This window comes from Epargyreus clarus, unplaced genomic scaffold, assembly GCF_041222505.1.
Source record: "Epargyreus clarus isolate Ecla_fem2 unplaced genomic scaffold, WU_Ecla_fem_2.2 ptg000001l, whole genome shotgun sequence".
Classification (NCBI taxonomy): Eukaryota; Metazoa; Arthropoda; class Insecta; order Lepidoptera; family Hesperiidae; genus Epargyreus; species Epargyreus clarus.
In genome coordinates this window covers 12,908,861-12,923,253 of record NW_027332209.1, presented here as the reverse complement: position 1 = coordinate 12,923,253, position 14,393 = coordinate 12,908,861, and the positions used below count along the sequence as shown (strand labels likewise).

The following is a 14,393-nucleotide window of genomic DNA, read 5'->3' as shown; positions in this document are numbered from 1 at the left end:
GTTAAGGGTGAGAACCATTAAATATTTGCGTGCCAAATCGGTATGTGTGGCGACGGCATCGCCCGCCGCTGTTGGCGCCTCCGGCAGCTAGGACCAAGCTACTGGCCAAGGGTCCCCTCACCAGAGCTGTTCGGATTCTTAATGAGGTCCACAATAGAAGTGACGTCTTTTGTTGTCACTGGAGTGAATTCGCAAAAGTATCAGTATATTTAATATCTTATATGTAACGTTATAATTAGGCTACTCTATCGCTTTAGGTTAAGAATACCTGTAATGATAGATGTAACGATAAATAAATAAATAAAATTAATTGTGCGACCAAAAAATGAAGACCTAAGATATTTCCAACAATTATTAAACCAGGCCAATCAATCGGATTAATCGAATCATTAATTCACCAATTTGCGAGCTCAATCAAGTTCATTTGCGAACTCAATCTAGTTCTAGGAACTATTAAAGAAACAGCCACATGGCACGATGCTACAAACCATGATATGCTACAAACTTACAAGGTGAGGAAAACCCGTCATAAGCTACTCATGTGGTACAAAGTAGGGCAGTAAAGCTCTATCGCTATGGGGTGACGATATAATGGGGTTAGTGGGTTAAAGAAGGGAGAAATCCCTTTTTTGTCGCGGCTTCCTGTTTTGTCTCCAAATCTAAGGCTTGAAATTTCTCACAAGTGTCTCACAAAATTTTCTAGTTTAAAGCGGATACCTTCTTTAAAAATTTTTACCTCGCTCTTCTTAAAACTTTCAAAAGATAACTTAATATACATTAAAGAAATAATCGTAAACTTTAACGAAAATACATTATTCTTCACACATTTTCATACTATTTTTTTTCGAATCGTCAGAATAAGAAAACCCCCGCTGAATCGAAAAATATCATATAACCTTTTCTTCATTCTAACATCTAATCTACACAATCGTATAGGTTCCAATGACGCTCGAGTTAGTACACATTTAGCATCGTGGGACCTCCTACTATAAACTGCACTTGGCCAACACGATAAGAAGACTATTTCGATACTCCGAGACTAGTCCCATGCCTAGTATTCGGACAGTAACGGGTTAATGATGATGAACTGATACTCATATTTTAAAACATGTTATCATTGTTTTCAGGTATTCTTCGCCCTTTTGTCCGTGGCGGTCGCCAAACCCAAGCCAGGCGGCTTCTATGGCGGCGGTGACGTAAGTATACCTTAAAATTCTTAGGTCCTTATGTATTTTTCACGCGAAATTCAAATTCTCATATCTTATTCAAAACGACAATAATACTAAGAATACTAGTGTTTTTAAAGCTAATTTGACTTGACTTTGATTTTTCAAATACTTACTTCTTTAGGCACGCCATAAGAAGAAAAAAAAATAGGCCTTAAACCAATTCTTTAACGAAAAAAGGTATTAAGTACACAGTACCCTTACCAGGAGTTTTTACGTTTCGACAAATATGACTGTTTTGATATTTGTTTACGTATTTGCCCATACAAATTCGAATCAGCGCCCCTAGCGGATTGTGTCAGAACTAGGAAATCGTATGGGCCAATACGTAAACAAATACCAAAACAGTCATATTTTTCAAAACGTAAAAAGTCATGGTAAGGGTATAGTTACGTTACCATAACAATAATTTCTCTTCTCCGCAGTTTTTCCACCAACCCGCGGTCGCAGTAGCCCAGCCCACATACACAGTAGCTCAACCAGTGGTCCACGCGGCCCCGGTGGTGCAGGCCGCGCCCGTGGTCCACGCGGCCCCGGTGGTCCACGCTGCTCCCATCGTCCACGCTGCACCAGTGGCTGTTGCTAAACCAGCCACCAGCTACGCGTCGTTCCAACAGGTAGAGTTACAATCTTTATGCTTATCTTAGCCACAAAGCAAATGAACTTCTTGATAGAAAGTAGTCATGGCCTTTTGTGGACATTCACCATTCGAATGAAGTGGCCAATGTATCGCTGGCTTTGAAAAATAACTTTTCTTGTACCATGCTTAAAGAGCTCTATAGCATAGTGCTCCGTGAATAACTTGACATTCATTCCATATCCTACACCTTTATGGCCGAAAGGAATCCCGACGAAATCATATTCTATTCTTCGATTGTTTCTGCCTAATAAGAGCAGTGTTCATTGCTATTTTGTTCTTGTTTATATATCCACCTGTAGTGATTGGACACTTGGACATCACTAATCAATCTTGTATGAGCCTATAGTCCTACTTGAATTCGCTCACAGATACGTTACTATACATGAAGATTAAGGTCCAACGCTTCGTGTAGTTTGTTAGTGTGTCCCCTTACAGCAGAGTTTGACACTATTATTATGGATAATGATGTGACGTTGGTGCTTTTGTTGTCGAACCACAGAGATTCGACCTTCAATTATATCATACTAAATATTATTTTCAGATTGTCCACCCAGTCTCAGTAGCACAACATGTCGTACACGCAGCACCAGTGGTCTCACAACCAGTGGTCCACGCCGCCCCAGTCATCGCGCAGCCAGTGGTGCAAGCTGCCCCAGTGGTCCAGAAGGTCGTGTCGTACCCGTCGTACCCGTCGCTCGGATCATACGGATCATACGGCTCGTATGGCCATGGTTGGTAATTGTTATTGTAAGTAAGGTTCTATTACAATTGTTTACGCGTTGAGGTCATGTCCGCTCTACGGCGTGGTGCAAATAAATTATTATTTAATCAGTATTGAAGATGTTGTTTTATTTTGACACTTTTATTTTTTAATGTAAAATTTAGAGTAATTTATTAACATTTTTGGGCTGTAACGCGTTCTTAAATAGTGATAGTCTAGTGGTTAAAACTCAGCCCGTCAGTCGAGGGGAATCACCTCTGATTTTTCAGACATTTGCGTAAAGTAAACATAACACTTGCTATAACGATAATTAAAAACGATAGTGAAGATTCAAAATGCCTGAGAGTTAAAAAAAATGCACTTAGGCAGAGGAGTGAACTATGGCGTAAACCACTCTCACTCTCAGAACATATTTAACAGAGGCGTTCCAACTTAGTCCTCAGGGGTACCAATGCATCTGTGGCCGACCTCAAGTACGACTTATATCTAATATGGAGTAGGTTACTGATTTTTCAATAAGTTTTATAAAAAACATGTAAATTAGTGATAGCTAAGAAGCTGGCTCCAGACACATTTAAACCATAAATATCAAAAATTGGTTCATCCGTTAGCTACGATGCTACAGACAGTAGACAGTTATTCAAATTACGGGTCGACGTCTCCATTTCACTTATTTATAAATAATCAAAAATTTATGATGACATTTAATTGGGGTGCCCATATACCGACACATTTCTAACTATGTCAACATTCTGTACACACAATCGAATAACCATAACCAAGTCAATGAAATATTCATCTAACAGTTATCGATTTTGCATTAGTGTTGCGCCTTTAATAGCCTACTTCATAATCAAAAGTATCGATAGAAAGGGCTATAACTTATATTAGATACGCTGTTTACATCATTATCCAACGAAATATATTGAGCGCCGACTTCAGAAATATATACTAAACCAACATTTATTTCAATTATTTTTTACTTTGTAGTGACATAGAAGTCGGTTGTATTTTTTAGTGAATCTTAACCATTCTCAAGTCCTCTTGAACACACACAACAAATTTCATAAAAAATAGTCTAGTCTAGAGTTCAGTGACATACACACGCACATAAGAAATATATATATAAGGATTTGTGTATGTATTCGTATCCAAAATACAGGATATCTATATATTACATATTCTATTATTTATATAAAAATAAGAAATCATAAATACAGTACAGTACTCTCAAAAATGCAGCAAAAACCTTAGAATGAATACATTGAATTATTGGCTGCGTTGTTTTATCATAATTAACTTCACGATACCTACCCGATTAGTTAATTTTGAAATGTCAGAACATTAATTGTAAAAGTTGCAAACAACAAACAACATTTAATTGCACATTTCCTGCATACAACGTAATTTGACACGGGAACGCGACACAGTGGAATGACATAAATCTGTATTTAATGTTGTTGAATCGATAGCGGCACATCACTAGATCGCGTGTCGCACATCGCGGGCCACCACTATCCTATGAATTGAGTGGAGTGTTGTAACCAAAAATTTGAATAAACAGGGACTTTATATTTGTTTGTCTTTTTTCTATAAAAAAATAATTATCAAATATTTATTTATTTAAAATAAATGAGCTTTTTACTTAAAGTGAAACCAACTTTACAACTAACACCATATAATTAGAATTTATGTCCATTGTATATGCGATTTCACTCGAGTATTCCTCCATACATCACAGCAACTTCGACTGGGTAATACCGTTAATGAACAAATGTATGTAATCGTCCCATTTAAAATGTTTGTGACTTTTAAATTAATAGTGTAAATATCATGACCCTTCATTACTCGCAATGCTAAGAAACAGATAGTTCCTCTAACGGTTTGTATGTAACATTTAATGGATGAAACGTCTGATTTTTTTTAAATAAAAGTACCTACACTTATACAACTCTTAATATTCTGGTGGCTCTGCCCTACACAACATTATTATCAAAACTACACAGTTAATTTAAGTAAGTTAAGTTCAATTTACCCTAGACAAAGCATGACAAGGTCAAACACCGTGACTATCCAGGAATACGCCAACTCATGGTGACTATACCGAAACTATACACGCTTTTCAGTACGCCACAAAGTTTCAGTGGCTCCAATACCTTCGCTCCGAACGTACCGTGAAACTAACTTTAGTTCAAATCGTAAAAAATATAGTTCAACCTGTAAAATAATGATTTAGTTTTATCGGCTGATAATGAGAGATATCGATCAAATGATAAAGTGAAACCGTAGAAATATATAATCTATTTAATTATTTATAGTTCATAAATGTTTTAAATGGTAATAACAATAAATGACCAATAAAATAAATACTTAAGGCAATAAAAATAAACTACTTCTTGTCAGAAACAAAATGTAACAAGTACTTAAGGAAAAAGAAAAAAATGTATTTACTAAAGGTATTCCACGATTTCTTGAATATTTAAGAATGGCAATACTTATTGCATAGTGCAGTATTAAGAAGTTCAATCAAAATGAACGCGTGGTCAGGTGAGGATGAAGATGTTATGGGACCAAGTGTTACTCGTAAGTATACTCTAACTACAATCATCATAGCTGGATTCGGGACAGCTGTAGAAGTGTTCAGGTCATCAAATGTATAGGTTCACCATACTAAAATATGGATTAATAAACGTCTCATCCCGATACATTTTTAAAATTTTATTAACTGACTTCCCAAAGAGAGGTTATTTTATGGACGAAAATTCTTAAGACCGTTGGTTTCGTCATTAAAAAAAAATAATTTCTAATACAGACAAAACTTATAAAAATCGTAGGATCAGTTCGAGTGAAATCGTTCCTCTTGGACGTTGTACATAAGGGTACAGTTAGTCTTCAATTTTTCAAACTGGAGGACCATTTTTTATTTTTCGCTGGCTTATTTTAGATATTATTTACTTCGGATCCCCCTTAACAAAGATACACCCATGGTATTCGCAATTCAACTCTCGGGCACGCCATCTAGGAGAAGGAAAAATTTATATCATTAGGGATGTTCTACTATTACAACACTACCTACTTTGACACATTTAACACATACCGAACACCCAATGTGTCCTTTTACATTTGTTTTATGTCTTTAATCTTCACTAATTTTAGATCCAGCTTCAAAAAAATCAAAACATTTTATTTATTTGCCAAATAAGGTACAAAACTCTGGTGAAATCTGTCCTAAGATACAATAATCATCTTATTTTTACCATTTCGGCGTGCAAATATAGTTACAAATTTAACCTGGCTTATGATTAGCTTAGAGCTAGAGTAATACTAGTATCCGTATAATTTTAACAATCTTAGTCGAATAACAAAATTTCTACGTGGAATAATAAAATAACTTCGTCTAGCCCTTTTAAGGTCAACGACTAGGGTTATTAAAGGTCAATCAAACTAAATTAAGTTATTTTCGTCCTAGCCACAAGAAAAAAATTTTTTATTCCACACATTGTTACTATTTTAATACATTATAGTGAGACTGTCTCTTGTCATAATTATTACAGAGTATGTAAGTAACTTGAGTTTCTGTATAACAACTTTAATTTTTAAATCGGAGCGTAATAAATAAATAAATAACAAAATAAAAATGTAAAACAAAGTCAAAACGAAGCTTTCATAGAAAGCCGTTATCAGAAATGCTAATTGCACTAAAGTCCTTGTTTAAGCTACAGTTGAGGTTGCCTGTTCGCATTTTCAGCTGGATATCCGGCCATTTATCATGATAAAACGTTGTGATGCAGTCGTGGCTATGTTGGTTTAGAAATCAACTTTTATTCGAATAGATTTTGTTGTTTGGTTTTTGGGTTTACTTTTTGTTCATTAAAAATCTCAAATCATAGCACTTTTAACTTACTTTTACAATATTCTCAAAACTTAAAAGTTCTTCGTACAATACATTTATATGTCGGCGTTGGCGGGTATTAAAATTTCTACATGTTCCCTATGGAACATGTAGAAATTCGCCATGCATTGCTGCAAAGCTGCAAATACTAAATAATAAGCTGCAATAGCAGCTAATAAATAAGCTGGCGCTGACAGGCAATCTGTACTAGTAGTGATATTATCCCAATTTCATACGTTACGTTATCAAGTCAACGCTGATTCTAGAGATATGTGATAGTAATCAGGCAACTTTTCAAAAAGGACTCATGAGGATATTTGACCGACCTCAAATAGAAAGAAAGAAATAACTTTATTGCGTAATGCATTGTACACACACATAACAACGGCAAATTATCTTAATTGTTTACAAAATAGTGGGATATAGGTAAATAGAAAACTTAGGATACCTTAGGACCAATCCTATCTGGAATTAATTACGTCCATGGACGGCAGTCCATTTTTGTTCGAAATGAACTGCCTGTTCACTTACTACTTTCATTTGATAAAATAACAAAAAAAAATTATGCAATAGGTACCATCATTATAACACTTACCGAACTTATCACCTATTCCTAACATATAAAAACCAAACCAAAATAGTAAACATATCAAAAGGCGACGTGTAGTCATTAGATTGTAAAAACTTCGCCGTCCTAACAGATTTATTTACAACCTACAGTATACTTCTAGTTATCGCGCGGCCTATCTTTAGGGTCAAAAAAATCAATATGTCGCATTTCGCTCCCACCAATTTATATTTTGAATGTATTCTTTTTGTACATTACAAAAGTATGTACATGCATATTATTTTATACATAAAGTAGTGAATAGTGATAGCCTAACAGAAATTCGGCCTGTCCAGTCGGGATTTCAAGGTATGAATCCCAAACGTCTCTGATTTTTCAAAGTTGTGCGTTTAATAGAAATTAATTGTCCCTTGCCATAACGATGATAGAAAATATCGCGATATTATTGTTTGACTTTAGTTAGAGGAGTAAAATAATAGATTGATCGCTCCTAACAAGAAAGTGTAACAGTTTTGAGAATTGAAATTGTTGCGTGTTGCCACGTGTCTGTTCTACAATGTTTGTAATATTTATTTATTTATTACGTAAATTACGTACTACTTACTTACCTATACGTACATTGTCGCTAAAACCGTTTTTTTTTTTCAAGTATTCAAACTATAAATGATAATAGCATCCTTTTGTGGCTTCATTGAATTTAAAGACGGTCAAGTATCTTTCTATTTTACTTATCAAAGAGCTTTAGTTATACATACCTCTAAACTACATACACTTTACATAAAATAAGTCAATCTCATATTAACAGAAATAGATGTGTCCAGATAGGTCCACTTTCATATATTCAAGCTTAGTATTTTCCAGGTGCAACCAGTGACAAGCCCCCTACTCCTCCACTGAAGAATGGCCACGAATTACGAGAATCCGGGTATTTGATAGCTGTTGGCTCCAGAACAGCGAGGTACTTTTAAAATAACTACTTATAAATCGTACCGTTAGAATTACAATCACGTAATTACAATAATGCAAATGCCATAAACTGAACATGCGTCTTCGATTCCCTCTAAATTAGATATTGACGCTAATTCCTTTTAGAGGAAGTTTGTGTTAATAAATTATGCAAAATGAATGGACTCTTCTTGGACGCATTATGTCGGCATCAGTAATTTCACAAAATTACACATGTTTCAACTGATGTCGATGTCGGAGACGTACCGCTGTCGTTCCAATGAAGAAAGCCCAATGTTGGATTGGCTAGTATGGCCGGTTTTGAAGTATTTTCTGTACCCAAGTCAATTTCATTTTTATTCTCACTAATATATACAATTGTACATTAACGAATACTACATCTAATTTTTATTAAGGCTTCATTCACCCCAATAGTTGATTAAAATCATTGTTTTCAGGTTTCGACGAAAACACAAAACCAAATTATTTGTAATCATCATAATAGTATTATTCTTAGTATTATTGGCCTTAGCTATAGCAATGACAGTATTGTGTAAGTATTACTCATAATTTATTTTCGAATTGTTTTATAATGATAGAATCCTTCTTGGCACGACTCCGAAGGCATCATCACCTCACCTATTTCTGCCTTACGACTATATTGTTAAACGCTCCTACGCTCTGGTTTCCAATGTGTAGTACTTATGACTTGAATTATGCACTGAACATTGGATTCACTTTGCGTGTAAACATATATTTTATAAAAAATACAATCACTTATATGCAAATTACACAATATTAAAGACGTTTTTTAGATATAAAACAAAAACGAAACAGACCCATTAACATATGTGAGACCAGAGAGTGCTTACGATCTGCTGCAAATCTAGCATTATCTATGGACAAGACAGCAGACCCTTGCAAAGATTTCTATCAGGTAAACATATGCTCATACTAAGATACTCATTTGTAGGTGGTAGAACCCTTAAGGTTGAACTCCCAGAGGACCACCGCTACACGTATTTCTAATAACAGCAGCATTCGGCGCTGCTGTGTTACGTTTTGAAGGGTGTGGTAAGGATGACATACTTATCCATTCCAAATTAGTCCTCAAGGGTTGCACGTATCTGTGGCCGTCCTCAGGTAGGACTCTTATCTGATCTACGTTTGATTACAAATACCCATGGGCGGCAATAGAATTGCCATCAAGATTACTATTCAATTGGACAAAAGACTTAAAATATTCTCTCCTCTTTTACTCTAATGAACTCTTTCTATTTTTCCCTTACTAATCTATATAGTACGCATGCGGTAACTGGGCCGAAGACCATCCCAGGCCAGACGCGTACCGCTCATACGACTGGTTCCGGGACAAACAGAGCAAGGTGTACACAGTAGTCCGGGACTTCCTGAGCAGGAACTCCTCGCACCAGCCGCGCCCTGTCCAGCAGGCGAAGGACATGTATACTGCGTGTATGGATACTGGTAACTGAGATAGTTTTCTTGATAATCATCGGTATAGTTCACGTTCGCACACACACGTACACATGCACACACACATACGTACGCATAAACACACGTACTATTATAAATGTGATGTTATAAGGTCTATTTTTAAAATGATATGGAAGAGCGGAACCCATGACAAGCAATGAACCGCTCAAAGGGTGGCTCTAATAATTGTGTGTTATATAACTCATTTTGTAGAGCATAATAAATATTTTTTTTAATTTTTGATTTTTTGGTAATTATGATGCGCCCTAAGTCCAATTTGTAAAATCTTACTTTTATGTTGATCGGTCACTACATTTACATAAAGATGAAATATAACCTTATTAACTAGTATATTCTGCTCTACGTCAAACGAAAACATAAATGGTATATAGCGAAAGCTACAGTCGGTAGTCGCCAAACAGTAAATCCTTCTTAACTACTCGTATATGCATATGTAGACGCACGACTGTGCATAATATCTTCTTACATATTATAAGTAAGAACATACAAAGTTTGGCCTTCTAACACTTGTTTAAAATTCCTAGATACGCATAACATACATTAACCTTCCATAGCGTGATTCTCTTTCGTGCTTTTGTTATCTACCAAAAGATCATATCGAGTCACGCGTACCTCAAATTATTGACGATCAAACCGTCACCATATCTACCATGTTGTGGATTCCTAGTTCAATTCCGACCAGCCATTCATCAAAATGAATTATTTCGATTTTTTCTGTGTCTGTATTTTTGTATATTGGTATTTATGTATGCACTCGCCACATAGAGAATCTTATGAACATAGAAAGTATAATAATAATCCAGTGTTTGATTGAATGGGTGCAAGTAGAAAATAAATAAATAAAAATTGTCAATATATTTTCTTTTTCAGAAACTCTGGATAAACGTGAATTGCGACCTGTTCTAAAAATATTAGAGTCACTAGGTCTTCCTTCTTATCCAACTTATATTAATGTCTCTGAAAAATTCGAATACTCCGCATACACGTTCGATTGGCTAGAAGTTGTAATACAGATCAAAATTCAGTTAGGAATGGACGTGTTAATTGGATTTGACATTTTTACTGATCCTAAGAATTCATCGATATACAGGCTCGTTATGGGGTCACCTGAAACCACAAATCCCTTCCCAAGGTAATAATTTGGACATAGTGACCACAATAATGTTAATGTTAAAAATATCCATACCTAAGTTACTTATTATTTTTCAGTATGCACAATGAAAAGAAACGCCACATAGGGCACAAAAATATGCAAATTCTAAATCGTCGATCCAATTTTCTTTTTAATAAAGTACTAAGCCCTCAAAATGAAGCACATAAGGACGTTGATGCAGATGATGAAAAATCCGCTCAAGTGTATAAACTTTTTTATGCAGAATTAATGAAACTATTCGTATTAGAAGCTGGTGGTACAAAAGACTCGAAACTTAGTGAAGTTGAATTAGACCAGAACATTTTTTTAGCTGCGAATGAATATTACAGTGTTGACAATGATTTGTTCGAGGTAATTATTTATTTATATCTAGAAATTGTAATGTATGACATTCTTAATGGACACGACTAGCAAGCTAAAACCTATTAAATACTAAACTGAACACAATTATCTGATTTCATATCAATGTAAAAGCTTTTCAAAATTGAAATAATATACACCTACATTTATATTTTTGGCGTATAATAAAGAATATAAAATTCTTATATAGTTTTGTGTAAAGTCCCGAATATGATTTTACACTTTTTCAGATAGATACCAGCAATAATACTGAATCTGAAGAAGACTTTTATCTGAATATACCTGATTACACAGTGGATGAAATACAAGCCCATACAGATATGATTGTAGAGAGTAACAATGGTACGGCTATGCCAATTTGGAAAAAATATATAGAAGGCGTTTTCAATATTAGCAAAGTATCAATATATTTTGAAAAAGACAAGATAATGGTTTCCGAACCTGATTTAAAATACATGTCTCTTTTGGCAGCGATTATGTCTAAAATACCGCCAGTGACTATTGAATTATATATTTGGATTAAGGTTAGAATGTTTAAAGCTTAGCTTTGTTATTTTTTAAACAAAGAATCATATAGTAATCATATGTATGTATTTGAAGGTGTCAGAAGTAATGGCAATCCATACAACGACGGAAATGCGAGCTCTATTCCAAAGGGCTTACGAACAGCTGCACGTTGGCAAAGCTACTCCAGTGCCAGCTCGAAGCCTGCAATGTGCAAGTGCTGTTAACGACATGCTCGGGATGGCGGTATCTTACGCTATAGCTGATCCACATTTCATAAATGTTACGAAGCCTAAGGTTATAACAATTTCTAATATAGTTTATACTTTAGGGCGGTAGAACCCTTTGCGGTTCAACACCGGCTACACCACCGCCTCACCATAAGAGCAATGTTAAGCGCTGCTATGTTCTTGTTTGAAGGGTGTGGTAAGGAAGGTATACTTTTCCGAGGCGTTCCAGCTTAGTCCTCAGGGGTGGTGGCCCACCTTAGGTCGGAACACCCAGTCCTATCTGGGATTGATTACAGATGTCTATGGTCGACAGTAGCCACTTACCATCTTTGGTAAGTCCATACATAGATGGACTTCATGCTCGTCTGCTACTCCTATATCTAAAAAAACTTAAGTATCTGAATAACAGCATTTACATAACTCACGCAAAAGTTTAATGCATAAAATGTTGTTTTTAATCAATTTCTGTGTATTGAATGTTTTCAGAATAGGTTATATAAATGTAAATCAATAAAACAGAACAATGTTACGACTATTTTAGTGTACAACAAATACTCAAAGCTATTTAAAGCTATTAGATTACTCATTTCAACCCTTATCGAATCATTAGAATCTAAGTCTTCAATCATTAGAAAGTCTATTGTTGGAATTATAAGCTTTATTTGTCCAGGAATCAATTATTTTGCTCACTATGATAATAAATCTATACTACATTTCATAGATACACACAATGTTGGATGAAATGAAAAACGCTTTAGCACGGCTAGTAGGCAAAGCTAAATGGATGGATGATAATACAAAATTGGCGACATACCAAAAAATAATACAGATGAAAACCTTAGTTGGATTCCCTGATTGGCTTCTAGAGGAAGGCAAATTAGAACAGTACTACAGTGGCCTTGAAATAAATGCTGGAACACATTTGGAAAATATGATTAATATTGTGCAAGCCAAAATTAAGAAAGCTCTCAATAGGTTTAGACAAGGAAACAACTTCACTTGGGCCACAGACCCTACTGAAGTGAATGCATATCATACTTTTCAAGAAAACACTATTAGTAAGTACGCTAAAACTTCGAGTAGTTTAGAAAACGTAAAAGATAACTTAAACACTTTTAATATTGTTGGACGCAGCTGTACCTCTAGTGATGTTGCAACATCCATTTTTTGATCTGGGACTTGAGTAAGTATTTATACATAAGTCAGGCAAAAAATCATATCGTCTAAATAGACAGTATTTACTTATAATATTTCCATTTGTAGTTCTCTCAACTATGGATCCCTCGGAACCGTCCTTGGCCACGAGATCACTCATGGCTTCGATAACTTCGGTAAGAGCTAAAGTTATACCCCAAATTTTATTTAATTTGTAATTATTATTCTAGCGTTTATCTTATAGTATAGTAGCTTTACTGTTGGACTTTCTTTACTTTTAGGTCGTCAATTCGACAAAAATGGAAATTTGTTACCTTGGTGGACAAATGAAACTATAGAGTCATTTGTAAACATGACACAATGTTTCGTCGATCAATATTCTTCGTATTACGTGCCCGAATTAGACGAATATGTAAGTAATATCATGTTATGTTTGTGTTATTTTACCGAAACCACTATTTGACGGCGATCGTTTTTAATGGACACTCGACCATCAACTGTAACAACATTATAGTTTACTTTTCAACATACAAGTAAAACATTCTTATCCAACTGTGAAGAATAATGTTTTGATATGTATTTGGCATGTCACATGCTTTGGCACGCTTGCATCGCAAAATAGCTTGACGGATTTTTACTTTATAGGGTGCGAACGGCTTATCGGATTTGAATGTATGAAGTGTAGTTAGATTTTTTTATTGTGGAAGTGACTTAAGTAAATTTTTTAAGCAGTCGGGTCTTTCGTTTTTGCAGTCTTTAAATATTATTTTGTTTCTTTTTTAAATTTGGTCAAATATGTCAGTCATACAATAATTTCATACGAAGCATGGAACATAAATAATCATAATGCACAGGTAGATGGTAAGAAGACTCTAGGAGAGAATATCGCAGACAACGGAGGTCTTCGGGAGGCGCTGGGAGCTCTGAAAGAACATCTGAGGAAGGTTGGCCCAGAAGCCAAGCTCCCCAGCTTCGAACATCTAACTTCTGAACAACTGTTCTTCTTGTCCTATGGAAATGTATGATGCATTGTTTGATTTTTGAAATTGCGCAATTTTCATCTTTAAACAATATGTATCCTATCTCGTCTTATATGTTATACTCTTCCTATGGGATCATAGAAGTTCATCATGCATCTTTATACAATTGCTAAATATGATTAAATCATCTCTAAACAATTTTGAACACGTATCCACTGTTAGTATTTTCTATTTTAGCATTCTCTTCAAAGAGAATACCGCAGTGCTATTATGCAATTACCTACTTATTGTGTAGCAGAATATTAACAACATTGCTCAGTCTATTTCAACTGTTTCTTAGTCGTTGTATGCTTATTATATTTCACACATTTAATGATTTAAAGTATTGCAATATAAATTAATAGAAATATTGACCAAAATTCACAATATTTTCGTTTATCAGTTATGGTGTGGTGTGTCAACAAAGGATTCTTTGCAAGCTGATCTGGAAGATGAGCATTCGCC

General features: G+C 35.0%; 2 protein-coding genes across 2 annotated transcripts; both read left to right on the top strand.

Annotated features, from left to right (window-relative positions):
* Positions 1-477: 477 nt before the first annotated feature.
* LOC140742232 (uncharacterized) lies at positions 478-2,705 on the top strand. The gene is made up of 4 exons (XM_073073079.1): positions 478-512; positions 1,097-1,196; positions 1,652-1,843; positions 2,408-2,705. The coding sequence occupies exons 1-4, from the start codon at positions 478-480 to the stop codon at positions 2,603-2,605; spliced, it is 525 nt and encodes a 174-aa protein (XP_072929180.1). The 3' UTR covers positions 2,606-2,705.
* Positions 2,706-4,726: 2,021 nt separating this feature from the next.
* On the top strand, positions 4,727-13,934 carry LOC140752332 (endothelin-converting enzyme homolog). Its single transcript, XM_073086631.1, has 14 exons — positions 4,727-5,170; positions 7,909-8,005; positions 8,451-8,545; positions 8,808-8,929; positions 9,294-9,477; positions 10,378-10,639; positions 10,717-11,011; positions 11,251-11,544; positions 11,621-11,821; positions 12,476-12,812; positions 12,889-12,937; positions 13,018-13,085; positions 13,191-13,321; positions 13,764-13,934. Exons 1-14 carry the CDS (start codon positions 5,119-5,121, stop codon positions 13,932-13,934), a joined length of 2,358 nt encoding a protein of 785 aa, XP_072942732.1. The 5' UTR covers positions 4,727-5,118.
* The last annotated feature ends 459 nt before the right edge of the window (positions 13,935-14,393 follow it).